Genomic DNA, 13,043 nt, shown 5'->3' with positions numbered 1-13,043 from the left:
TGAAATTGCCATTTAATAGTTAATCCTTCTCTTCCTTAGACCTATTCCTAATAAATTAAACTAGTCAAAACATAAAATACTGTGGCACTTCTTACTATTATTCAAGAAATTTGTAAACATTTACATGTTTGAGGTGTTGCATTAAGAAGCTGTATGATTCTCAGTAGGATTTATGGACAATATCAATTTACTTGGTGTTATGTTGGTGTGCTTTATAAAACTGCAAAAGACTACAAGACTGTTTGAAAGCATGTCGAAATCTCAGTTTTGTACAATGCATCATGCTTAAAAACTAATTTTATTCACAAATGTATTAGTCCAATTATCTCAAGTAGGAAAAATCCACAATCAAGAAACAGCAATTGCAAAAAAGACACAGCTATGTTATCATCTTGATTTTCCAGAGTATATTTTCACACAAGTATGATTTTAGATTTAGATAAGATAACCATAATGCACAGTTACCTATGAACTAAATATACATTGTTTTCTTCTGCTGCATCAGTAATATGAACTTCTCTTGAGTATGTATGGTCTTCTAGCTTTGTTCACATGTAGCTGCCGTTTCAGAATATAGGGATTTTTTCTCTTCATGATTTCTTTTTCTTGGCTTGAGTTCTCCAGATCAAAAGCATCTTGCTGTAGTAACTGTAGGATGCAAGAAGAGACACACTGTTATCTACTTTTTTTGGTAATGAAGATTATAATCTCCTCCAAATTTTAATAAAATATTAACATTTTTTTTTGCCACCAATAAAATCTGTAGCTGCAGCATTAATTAAAAAAATATATGAAACTCAAGACGCAAAACTAAAATCAGGCTAAAGATGAGCTGAGCCTTAGAGAAGTGATTTTTAAATTCCACTTCAACAGATTAGATAACTGGTTTTGACTAGAGAGGAAAGCTGGTTTATTCTCCTTAGACCAAAACTCAAATAGACTGAAAGTTTTCTAATGACTATCACTCTGTTATCACACGTTTAGGTTAAACACCTACATGCACTGCTTGCTGGTTTCAGTTGTTGAGAAATATTTTATTCTATAATTTCCTGCAAAGCAGGGAACTGTGATTAAGACATATGGGTTTTTGCATATTTGGTTCTAGGGTAGTTCCTTTCCAGCAATAAATGCACTGAAGAAGAGCATCTTCAGAAAACTCTGGTTCTCAAAGAGGTTGCAGTCCTTTGCATGGACCACCCCAGCTAACATGAGGATTGGGAATATAAAGAGCTATGACAGCAAAGCAAAACAAAACAAACAAAACCCCAAACAAACAAAACCAAAAAACAACCAAAAAATATCTGGATTCATCTAGATTGTACATGAACCTGAGATAGATGAAGAAATTTGCTTTACTGGAAAGTGGGAAGTGACACTGGGTTATCTTTTTTCACTACACAAAGCAGCTTTTAGTGTAATATCTAACAATGTAAGTGGATTGTGGCTAGTGTGCTTCTGTGTAGTCACTGTAATCATTGTACTAAACTAAATATCAGAAATGGCCTATAAACAATCACTGTTTAAGAGCAGCAATCTTCGTACAATCACAATGTCAACTTCCAGGGCCCTCTTTAGGCGTAGGGAAACCAAAGCAGGAGTTACCTTGTTGCCAGTTTCCTAGCAATGATAAGAAAACCAGAATACCTAGTAAAATGGTATGTACACCTGGGCATGTATCCCTGCATTTTGAATCCAGTTTGCCTTAGGGTCTTCAAACAGAAACACTGGGTATATTTATTTATGCTTCAATAGATCTATAATAACCTCATGTCTGTTAGGCAGATATTAATTATATTTTGTGGCATAGTGATGACTTTCATATGTTTGCTTGGTTACCTGAAATGGCTACAAAGAGTGAAGAAAGTATGTAGTTAAGAAAAGTTCTCATTTATCCATGGGTTTTTGTAAGAAACATACACTCAGGTCATCAGAAACTGCACTAATTCACTGCTCATACTGAAGAGGCATATTAGAGGTACTAGAGAATATAAAAAATGGAAGGAAAGCTCAGACAATGTGATAGAGGTCACATGGATATGGATTTTAAAACATCACTAAAAACAGAGCCTGAGAGTTTAATAGCAGTAGAAATATGCATTTGTGATCGTTTGTGTTACCTCCCAATGCTGAAAAGCTCTGCTGTGGCAAACTTTTTGGAGTTGATATACTGTCAGCATTGCTTCCAAGCTGAAGCCATCCAGAGCGGCAGGGAACTGTCTTCCTGGAACCAGATCCTCCTCATCTACCTCTACTGTTTCCCCCATTTGGTTGTTTATGTTGTTGACAAGATTGCAGACATTTAGCAGGGTCACTTTCCAGTAAGGAAGTTTTGCTCTGTTAATCTGAAAATAAAGACACCCACCATTTAATGTATTTTGGGTTTTTTGTATCCATGTGCTACATTCAAACGTTTGTTAGAAACAAGTTTATGTTTCTGAAGTGCTTTTCATCTGGTCAACTTTTAGACAATAATTAGAGTGCAGAACTTAGGGCAACTCATTTATTACACACGCCAAGTCGGCTTCCTTGCAGCCTTGCCCCCCAGGTAGATATAAATGATGAAAAAGCTCAGCTGCTACCAAACCAGAATGGCAGCATTTCATAGTCATTCTGCACAGGTGCAAACAAAAACACAGATGGAAATTAATATAATATAAATTCACAGGTGTAAATAAGGACAATGAATCAAACCCACTGGATAAATTCCCAGCTCAGGAATCCAAGCTGGATGCCTTGGTTGACTAGACACTCCTCCCTAGTTCAGCACAAATACCAGTCATCCCAAAATTCCCTGAGAAAAGGAATCCCTTTTTTAGGGCAAGCCATCTGATGAGTCTGGGTCTGAAGTTACAGAATCTGTAAGCCCCAGGAGTTTTGGATGCTGGAAAGTGAAGAGCCTGGGAGATGTTAATTGAAGATCTACAGGCTTAGGGAGATGGAGCAAAGACAAAACATAGCTGTGAAAACAAAGTACTCCTGATTTGGTAACTGGACTGAAAAACTGAGACCAACTGTATTTATGTGGCCCATCATAACCTGTTATAGAAAGATAGAAAAAAGGAAATTTCACCATGGTTTGTCTCAAATTTTGCTTTTTCCAATATATTGCATTATGAATGAGTTCTTAAACCATTTTAAAGAAGTGCTGATAAGCATGATTTTTACTTTTCTACTGGTATTGTTTTTTCCAAGCAGTTGCAGCAGCAGTCTTCCATTTTGATTATCAATTGCAAAAATGTAAGTTTAAAACTTAATTCCTATCTCATCTACTGCTTTTCATTATTTTGCCATTTTCTTCATTCTCCCACTACTAATTATTTCTTCCCCACTGTATTCCTTTCAGTGCTGAGTATAGAATTGAGTTTCCTTCAACTAGAACTGGTGACATAGCAATCTCCAACCGAAAGCCAAATAGCAAATTCCTAGGTATTCCTTGCAAGAATTTCCTTGCTATGCACATTAGGATTAGACCCTACCTATGAACTGAAATGTAGTTGCTTCTTTTCCTGTATGCATGAAGTTAAATACAGGTATGACACTAACACAGACATTGCCTTTCACACATACTTGGAAGCACTGATTGAGTGTGGATGTAGTGTTTACTTGGCTGAACACCAGGTAATCACATAACCTGTTTCTTTAGGGCTCCTTCCTAACAAAGGGGCTTTTCGTGCAAGATTTATGTATATTCATCACACTTGACTATTTTTTGAGGGAAAAAAAAGTTCAGAGAAATGAGGAAGAAACAAGAAAATTTGGCATCACTTTTAGCATTAGTTACAAAAAGTTTTCTTTTGTCCATGATCATTACTCCAACATAGATCTGATAAATAGGTGCCCTTCAAAATAAGAATGATTTAGCCTTTTAATAAAACTGCTGTGCATTCTCAGATTCCTGACAATGCTAAACAAAAAAAAAGATTGTTTTGAGGCTAAGAAATCAAATCTGAAATCGTATTTGGAAGCTTGTAATTGGTTCTGCACTCTTTACTTTGAGCTCATCTGTTTTCTCATTGAAGTACCCTAGTTAGTCTATCAAATTACTTAAAAAGATGTGACAGTTTCAAGATAAAATTATTCTCTTTGCAGAATATCTAATTTTATCAACAGAAGTTAAACTAGGGAAAAGATCAAATACCCAAGGCAATTTCAAAATATTCTTTGGTCTGTTTTAATATATTTTTGAAATATAAAAATATGTAGCTTTCCATGAAAAATGAGGAGGCTTCTCCAGTTCACTGCTCTCTCCTGGGTATGCAAAAGAAATGTGAGCTGGCACTGCAACAGCTAAATTGCAATGGAGCATAGAATCTAGAGGTAGTGCTATGTGAGCAAGTGAGATTTCTGAGTTGAGAACCAAAAATATTCCAGTGGATAGAAACAGAAGAGTAAAGGATAGGGTAATTTTTCATGCCTTCTTGCATAATTTATAGAAACTTTTTGATCTAAAGTTACTGCTTCACGTCATTCTGCACATCTATGTATAAAGGAACTTTCCTCTGTGTATTAGTAAAGTACTTAAATAGCAGATTTGTTTAGGTGAAAATTTTCTTAGCTCCTACTTATGAGATGAGGAGAAAACAAATTTGCACTGCTGACTGCAAGCTTCTAATTAATATTTCATTTGTTAAGGGAGTCTCATTCCTATTAATGCCATGAATATATCACCTCACAGTATTTTTACTTGGATACTGCTTCTGACTTACTGCTACCATTAACAATTCAGTCAGAGTGAATTTTTGGTTATTTTAATTGAATGAGGAGTTTTCCAGGTCATGTCCAGTCACTAAACAAGGCAGTAATGTTATTTTTCTGCTCGGCTATCACATCAAGCATTAAAATCAAACCACTTTGCTTTTCTGAGTTATGGAAAATATCTGAGGCAGTTATCCTAAAGGTATATGTAAAAAAACAGTCTAAGATGATGATAATCCAAATTTTAAGATTAATTTATAATGTGGGATATATTTATATGTATTTTCCACACAGATCTAATCAATATCAAGTACAGTAGCTCACATGGTTTGGAAAACACCTACACAATAAAACAAGTAACCCTTATCTGCCAAGGTAGAACAAATTTTTTTAAGAGTAACTTGAAAAATATCTGGGAATAATCTGAAGAGAAAAAGGAGATTGAAGTATGAACTAGAATTAAAAAGGTATATGAATACTGAAGTGAATATAATGTATGTATTTCCACCATTGAACATGCTTATAAATAAGAATCAGATATATAATTTCTCCCACTTCATGGATCTTGAAAGAGAATTTAAGATCATCTAAGAAACTGAAATAAGTGTATTTTCTTCTTTGACAAGAGGCTTGTCCTATGCAAGACAAAAGAGATTTCCAAGTTACAATTTATATGGTATTTTATTTCCATATCTGGTTGAATGATACCCCTGATAGTTTGCCTAAGATACTTCTTTTGTTACAATCCATCCATACATCCCAAATGCTATTTTTCATTAGGGAAAATTATATCTGCTTTTTACATTCTTGTCTTTATCTAGTAAAAGCAGATAAAAAGCAAATTCATCACAAAGTAAAAATCCCTAGTTAGTGTAGGATCTCTATGGTTCTTCTCCATGATAGCAGTTGAATTTTGTTCAGATTGTAACCATAGAAATAATATAGTTAATCAGATATACCAGTGAATTCTGTTAAAGAAGAATTTCTTCCATGGTGCATATTAATGCCTGTATACCTAATTAATTTTTATGCAATGACTGAGTCAGGAAGTCACTAGCTCCTAGATAGCTGTAGGTTCCTCCTACTTCTAGACAGCTCCTCAGACAAGGAGGCTAGACTCTCTGGGAAAATGCACTCATAAATAGGCATCCCACAACAATGAAAACTCCATGGGTCCATGGCTTCAGAAAATTGATGTTGGGTGGGATCCCAAAGGTGGAGTATATTCTAGGGTTGATATATTCTCCAAGGAATACTTTCATTTTACTTTTTTTCCCCCTCTAAACAACATAGTGTCAATCTTTTTGAGTTCAAAAAATATTCTTCGTGCAACTAGTGGTTTCAGGCAAGCGTTTAGGAAGCTAGAAACAGTTATCTCTTTGCTATAAATAGAGTTTTTTATTAAAACAAGAGAGATGGGAGATAACTGTCCACATATTTTGACAAGTCAGGTTTTGTTCTTTTACCTGACCTTCAAAATGGCTTTTTGGATTTTATCTTAGGAAAAAGACAGAGTGTTTTAAGGACTCGTTTGATCCTTGTATCTTGGTTCAGATGTAACAGCAGGGAAGGGTGACAAACTGTATTAAGTGTTGAAGACAGATTGCAATAAGCATGAACTAATTCTTTAAGGATTGAGAGTGATTTAGCATATAGGTGACTTTAAGAGCAACTTGAAAAGGGGCAGCAGGCACTGGACAACAGTCTGTGAAGTTAAAGGCATAAGGCAATTCTTCCCATAATACTGGATAGACTACTGAATATTGCAAAAGGTGTGTTTAAGCCCTGGTTGTAGTCTTGATACTGTAGTCCACAAGTGCCTACTTAGGCAGATTTTTGTTCTATCAAATACTAAACCCACAAGTGATAATCCATTTTGCTGCACTTTCAGATCTCAGCTTTCATAAACAGTAATTATTTTCCCATCTTAATGCTGTTTAAATTGTTAGGATTTCCTTTGCTGATTACCAAGTAAGTGTCAAATACAGTCTGTGCAGTTTAGCAGTAATTGCCCACAAATGGAACCAGATCTCAGGCACAACACAAGACAGGTATTACACATACTGTCTTCAAATTTGTCTATCACACCAGAACCATAATTTGTTGTAATGAGGGTTAAAATCTGGTAGTGGACAACAGAAAAAAAGTAATCTCAGTAATTAATGGGATTGTGATATTACTCTTGTAGAAGACTTGATACACAGTTTTTAATGTTTCTACCATGTCTTGCTTTGATGTCAAGAGACAACATAAATTCAACTAATGAACTTTAGATGGTGATTTAAGGCAGTATAATGCAGAATTAAAGCAATGAAAGCAATGTCTCCAACATGAATCTACTGCTTCTGTCAACTTCAAGTGTCAGTTGACTGTGGTAAATACCCTAAGGGAGCTAAACAGCAAGCTACATAACATCAAAAAACGTATTATGGCAAACATTATGTGACACTATTAACTGGTGCAATATATTTGTGCTTTTGGAGTTACCTGAGCTTGTGTTCTGTGGTGAGAGGGAGGAAAAGATGGAAATTATGTTCACAGATCCACTAAACTCAGTAGCAGAAATACCAATAGCTGAAGGGTTTTATTCCAGGGCATCATATGCCTTGCCACAGAGCAAAAAATCTATTTTTGTCAGCCTCTTACATTAAATACATTTCAGAAAAGGAGAAGTTATTAAATCTTTCTGAACCTTAGAAAAGTGAGTGGCCAATGGGTTTATTTGTAATCTGAGGTTAATTTATCATGCCAGTAAAGAATGAGATCTAAGAACTGCCAGACCAGTTAAAGAAAATGCATTTTCTGGCTTCATACTTCTAGTCTATCAAATAATCCTGTGAAAAAGGCCACATATACTTAAATGCAATAGATGCAGAAGTCATCCTGGCAGGTTTTGTCTTTAACCTTCAACTAGTCATTGGCTTATGTAAATTTCTTTTTTGGGGGAGAAATTTTTCATTTCCCATTTTATTTTTCATTACATTTAAATAACGACTTAAACTTTATTGGACTAACAAATTAAAATATTCACCTTAAACCCATAGCATTTGTTTCAGAGTTAGTTCTTTGTATGTTGTTGAAGATATATCAGACACATGTGTTTCTTAGATCATTTATGGAAATTAATTGTGTTGAGAAAGTGTCTATCAGCCTGTCCAATACATACGTGCAACACTATCTGCTTCACCCTGTCAATATGAGGTTTTCACTGAATTTTTATATATTCATATTAAATAACATAAACATTATTCACAGTCTGGAAACCTGTCACGGAAATGCCATTTACAAAGTTAGTATTTTCACAGTCATGACCCCATGTTCCTGTACTGGCACTATGATCAAAATCCTAAACCAAAATTGGCATATGTATTGACTGGTTTTGCTTTATGATTGTCTTAATTTTATATGCATATAGGAAGGGTTCTGCATAAAAATAGCACTTACAGATTTGACTCAAGGTTAATTTAGCTTTCATCGGGCATAATCTTATTGGAAACACATTTCCTCACATAAATTTACATCTCTGTACATAACACAGTTTTGACAGTTTAATGAAAGTACCAGTGTTACAGCAGAGGAACATGTTTAGTGTGTCACATCAACACCTTTATATTCCCTTTGAACTGGAGAAAATCTTGCACCAAAGTAAAACCTAACACTGAACTTTTATGTCTAGACCATAGGTTATTACTTTGTGCAAAGACTTTTGGGTTTGTAATGAGAATTCATTTGCTCCCTCCCTGTCAGGTAAAGGAAGAAAAATAATTACCTTTGATGTGTACATATTGGTCAATAAATCTGCTTCTAATGCTTTCATTTCCTCTTCTGAATCTGGGAATAAACCAGAAACATATGTTTATTATTTGATCATAAATCATGGACATTTCAATTCAGTATACAGAACTTAGATATTTAAATGGTTTTTAAAAATAAACAACAAACACAAACACCAGTGACCTAGAGGGACTGTCGCGAGTCTTCAGTTAACAGCAACATTATATAAAAATAAATACTCAACACATTTTTAAAGCATATCAAGCTTATTGAACTGAATGGAACTGTTCATTAATCTCAGCTTCATGGCAGAAAGGCTCATTAACCTGCAATTCCTTCGGTATTAAAAACCTTCAATATTCTTCATTATTTTCATAATAAATATTTGTAACCTTTACTTACCTTGAAAAAAAATTGAATATTTTTTCAAATAATATTTATTTAAGCAGTAATTATTTATGTAAATTGCAGTTATGATTGCTTGACTAATAATCAATATTCTTTATTATTAATAAAGAATACTTAATTAAATTAATGGTATTTTTACTGATATGAGGGAACTGAGCTTGACCAGTTTAGGATACAAGCTCTTGACAATGTATATACAAAAAGAAAGTATTCTGACTGGAAGTCTATGGATTTTCTTTACTGATTTAATCGACCTTTGATAGCTCAGTAGACTTGCAAGACTTATGATTTGATAAATAGGGTAAAAATTGCTGTGGAAAGAGAAAAAACACAGACACATTTCTACACACAGCATCACAAGATGAAGATGAGAATTGCAATGAAGATCTGGTGCCTTGGTTGCAGCAATCACAGCTCAAAGAGAAAAAATGTAAGGAATCAGTTAAGCCTTTAGGTGAAATACAGTTCCACATAGCTTTTACCTTTCCTGGAATACCAACAGTCCAAAACCAAACAATGCACTAACATTTCAAACCATACTAAACCAAAATATATTCCATATTCATATAGGTAATATCTCACTTTCAATAATCAATGCTGTTGGCATGTAAGACCCTACCACTGAATATGGGGATAGATTCGGCCCATGCCTTCTTTTCAGGGATCATCACCATGTTGTGTCACTACCTTTCACAGAACATGTAAGGGACCACAAGAATGTGCTAATGTGCCACAGGTTTCTATCAGCACAGAAGCCACTCATTACAATGTTCTTAAAAATCAGTCATATTCAATCTCAATGAATATCACAATTACTATCACTTTGTTTCTTCTTTAGGAAGCTCTCCTAAATATCAGTGCTTATTCACTTGCTTCTGATTTCAAGTCTAATTTATTTCTAATTACAAATGTATCCATGGTTTGCAATAAATTCCTACACTATAAATAATACCTTTCTATTTGCAATATTTACCCATCAAGTATTTATTGAGAGGAATCATTGCTCTTCCAAGCTTAGTGCTTTTGTGTGTCCTTACAAGATTAGGAAACAAGTGCAAGATCACTGTGTCCTTTTGGTCAAAAACCATCACTCTGGAAATCCCACAAATGCTTCATTGAAAGGCTATTCCCAGATTTATTGAACTCTCACCTATTCTCCTTCCTTGCAAAAGCCTTGTATTCCCCAACTCATCAGAGCAGCTCTCTTCTGTCCCTGATGTGTTCTCAAGGGAGAACAGCATAGCACAGTTTGGTCCAGCAGCCTCAATACTTAATCACCTTAATGCTTAGCATTAGCTTCAGAGGGCAGCTGTCTTACATGTCTTTTGGTTTTGTTTGTCTTTGTGGCTGAAAAACCCCAAAAACCAGGTTAGATAACAAGATAGTCTTTTATTCCTCAGATTTCCAACAGTTGCGCTTTTCTTAAAAAGGATCTTCTAAGAGGAATTTCTATTATTTCCTAAGCCACTGCATTTTGTATTGTTGCACTGCTTCTTATTCCTATTATTTAGGTCATCAAAAACTTCCATGTGTCACAAATATCCCCTTCCTCTGTAGGGATGCTCCTGTTCACCTTTGCATTACCAACACAATAGATTCATTCATTATTTTTAGCATCAAAGCAATGGCATTTAAGTGACTTGCTGTAATGCTGATCTACAACCAGTCTCATTCAATGTTTAAAATTTTCAAAATAAATAGGACTAGTTGTAGACCAGTCAGCAAGTCTCTAACCACTGATTTCCAACCTAATGCCTTTCAGCCCCTTGAGCAGGAATAGTAGTCAGTTTTGCCAGCTTTACCATTAGCCAAAGTTCTGCTAGCAGCACAAGATCACCTCAGTTGAATTTCTGTCAATGATAGCATCTCCTGTGAGCAGGTGAGCACACACAATGACAGCATCATGATTTGTGGGCTCCTGGATCACACCAGCTGAGAACAATAAAAGCACTCGTGCCTGGTTAGCACCTTTGTTTCTCTAAAGGATGGAAGGTAGCTTCCACATATCAAGTCTGGAAGATAGCTGCAGGCATAAAAGATGGGAAGGAAGGTATTAAGAAGCATTTGGATTGGTAAAAAAGAAATCTAGAGGACATTATTTAGGAGTCAAGATTCCCTGAGTGAAGAATAAAGCAAGGCTTGGAGGGAGAGAAGGAAGCATGTTCACGTAATTCCAGAGTCAAAAGAGATGGATGAGGAGCAAAAGCATAAAAAGAACAGACTCTCAGAGAGCAATGTATAAAAAGGCTGGTTACACATTATTGTTAAAATCAGAGAGAAATTCACACCGTTTGATGTATTCTTGACTCCACTGACAAGAAAAAAAGTTTCTACTCATATATTCACATTTTAAAGGAATAATTACCTTCTACAGGTACATACTTACACCTGAGGGCAAACATTTTCAAAAAAATTATTTTTTTTAAATAGTATAACTGTCCATATTAATTACAGATTATTTGAACCCCATCACACAAGCTTTTCTGTGTCGTTTCTCATTTACAAATAATTTCAAATTTTCAAGCAAATAAACCATTGTGTCAGTTCCCCACACAGTTTGGCTTCTGGGGCATTTTTTATGAACCTGTTTTAGTTCCCACTTAATTTATTTTTACTTTAGTAGTCTTTCATTAAGGCTCTATAACGAGTTGAATTTGAAACTGCTTCACTGAAAATACTAGTGAGGAACTTGTTTAAAAAGCTTAGAAATATATGGGGAGAAAAAAAATGTTAAGCTTTGTCACTGAGATCATGCATTCTCTATAATATACAGAACAGTTATATTTAAACTCTAATAAAATGCAGGTATCAGATGGTTTACTTTTTTTTTTCTGCAGGGGAATACAAACTGTAAACTTCCATCTAGAGTGAGAATTAGGAATTCTGAGTCCCTCTGAACACTAAAGTTGAAAAATAAAGTTACCTGTAAATTTACCCCGCAATTTAGAGGAGTTAAAAATCAATTTTCAAGTTAATTAAGATTGGATTTTGCAGGCTATTCTGCTGCATATCTACGTGCATACATCTTTTTAACTATCGCTATTTGGTCCTAAACTTTAGACATAAATGGCAGATGCTTAAGATGTGTCATTTTTCAAAGAAGCAAGAAATGCATTTTAATATATTGTCCTCCTTTTGATCTTTTTAAAGCAGTTTCTTTGGAGAAGAGATGCATTTACATCAACCTCTTACTGTGTGATCTGCCTGTGCTTCAGCGTTTTTTTTTTTTTTGTAATAATTTCAGATTTGTTTTTCAACTTTTTCTCTAGATAATAAAATTGTATTTCTCTTTCTAAAAAGCAACTGAAGGGCATACATATTCATGTTGATTTGGATTACAGCAGCTATTCATGAGTTGCAGAAATTGCAATTTGTATCTTAATTTGGAAATACATGACATTCAATGACAATACATGACAATGAAAATACATGACAACCAAGCAGATGGTCTGCACTGATTCGTATTTCCAATGACTAGTCTACACTATTTGCCGTGGTATAGATGCTGAGAGGAGGAATGGAGAAAGTTAGAGGAGTGGTATAAAAAAAACAGTGATGCTGGCCAGAGCCCGTTATCAGAGGCGGCTCCCGGGCGCCTAATGGGGACAGCCGGCGGACGCGAAGCGGCTTCACCTCGCGGCTGTAGGTCCCGCTCACGGCTGCGGGAGCGGCTCCGCGCCGAGCGCTCAGAGGGGCCGCGGGGCCGGGCGGAGCGGGCACTTACCTGAGCAGAGGCTGCAGGAGGCCAGGGCCAGCAGCACCACGCACACCAGCTGGACTCTCATCCTTGCCGCGCCGCCCTCTAGAAAGTAAAGTCCATAAATCCTAGGGAGAGACGGAGAGAGAGAAAGAGACAGAGACAGAGAGACAGAGACAGACAGAGCCCCGCCGCTCCTCGCCCTCCGCACGCGTGCTGACGGGCGGCTGCAGGCACCAGACGGGGGACCCAGACCCTTCCCCAGCTATATAAGCCGCGGGGTGATGTCACGGCGGTACCGCCATCGCCTCCTGACGAAGCTCCCTCCCTCCCTCCCTCTCTCTTTCCCCCCCCCCGTCCCGCTGCCCCCTCCCCGCCGCTCCGCGCCCGCTGACGCCACTCGCCGCCTGACGCACTCGGAGCCCCGCGGGGCGCGCAGCGAACCCCCGCACCCACGGCCGCGGGGCGC

At 36.5% G+C, this 13,043-nt stretch overlaps 1 protein-coding gene across 1 annotated transcript; it reads right to left on the bottom strand.

The window, feature by feature from the left end:
* Nucleotides 1-279: 279 nt before the first annotated feature.
* NTS (neurotensin) lies at nt 280-12,831 on the bottom strand. Its single transcript, XM_036400364.2, has 4 exons — nt 12,602-12,831; nt 8,465-8,526; nt 2,118-2,342; nt 280-648 (listed from the first exon to the last, which is right to left on the bottom strand). Exons 1-4 carry the CDS (start codon nt 12,660-12,662, stop codon nt 502-504), a joined length of 495 nt encoding a protein of 164 aa, XP_036256257.1. The 5' UTR covers nt 12,663-12,831; the 3' UTR covers nt 280-501.
* Between the last annotated feature and the right edge of the window lie 212 nt (nt 12,832-13,043).

Source organism: Molothrus ater, chromosome 5 (assembly GCF_012460135.2).
Source record: "Molothrus ater isolate BHLD 08-10-18 breed brown headed cowbird chromosome 5, BPBGC_Mater_1.1, whole genome shotgun sequence".
In the NCBI taxonomy this organism is placed as follows: Eukaryota; Metazoa; Chordata; class Aves; order Passeriformes; family Icteridae; genus Molothrus; species Molothrus ater.
This window is presented reverse-complemented; position numbering and strand designations above follow the sequence as displayed.

Bases quoted from the DNA above. Each gene is read 5' to 3' on its own strand.
- NTS (XM_036400364.2), bottom strand. From the start codon at position 12,662: ATGAGAGTCCAGCTGGTGTGCGTGGTGCTGCTGGCCCTGGCCTCCTGC. The intron at 2,343-8,464 runs GTAATTATTTTT...CTTTATTTTCAG, and splicing joins CCAATATGTACACATCAAAG to ATTAACAGAGCAAAACTTCC. The intron at 649-2,117 runs GTAACACAAACG...TGCATCCTACAG, and splicing joins GAGCTTTTCAGCATTGGGAG to TTACTACAGCAAGATGCTTT.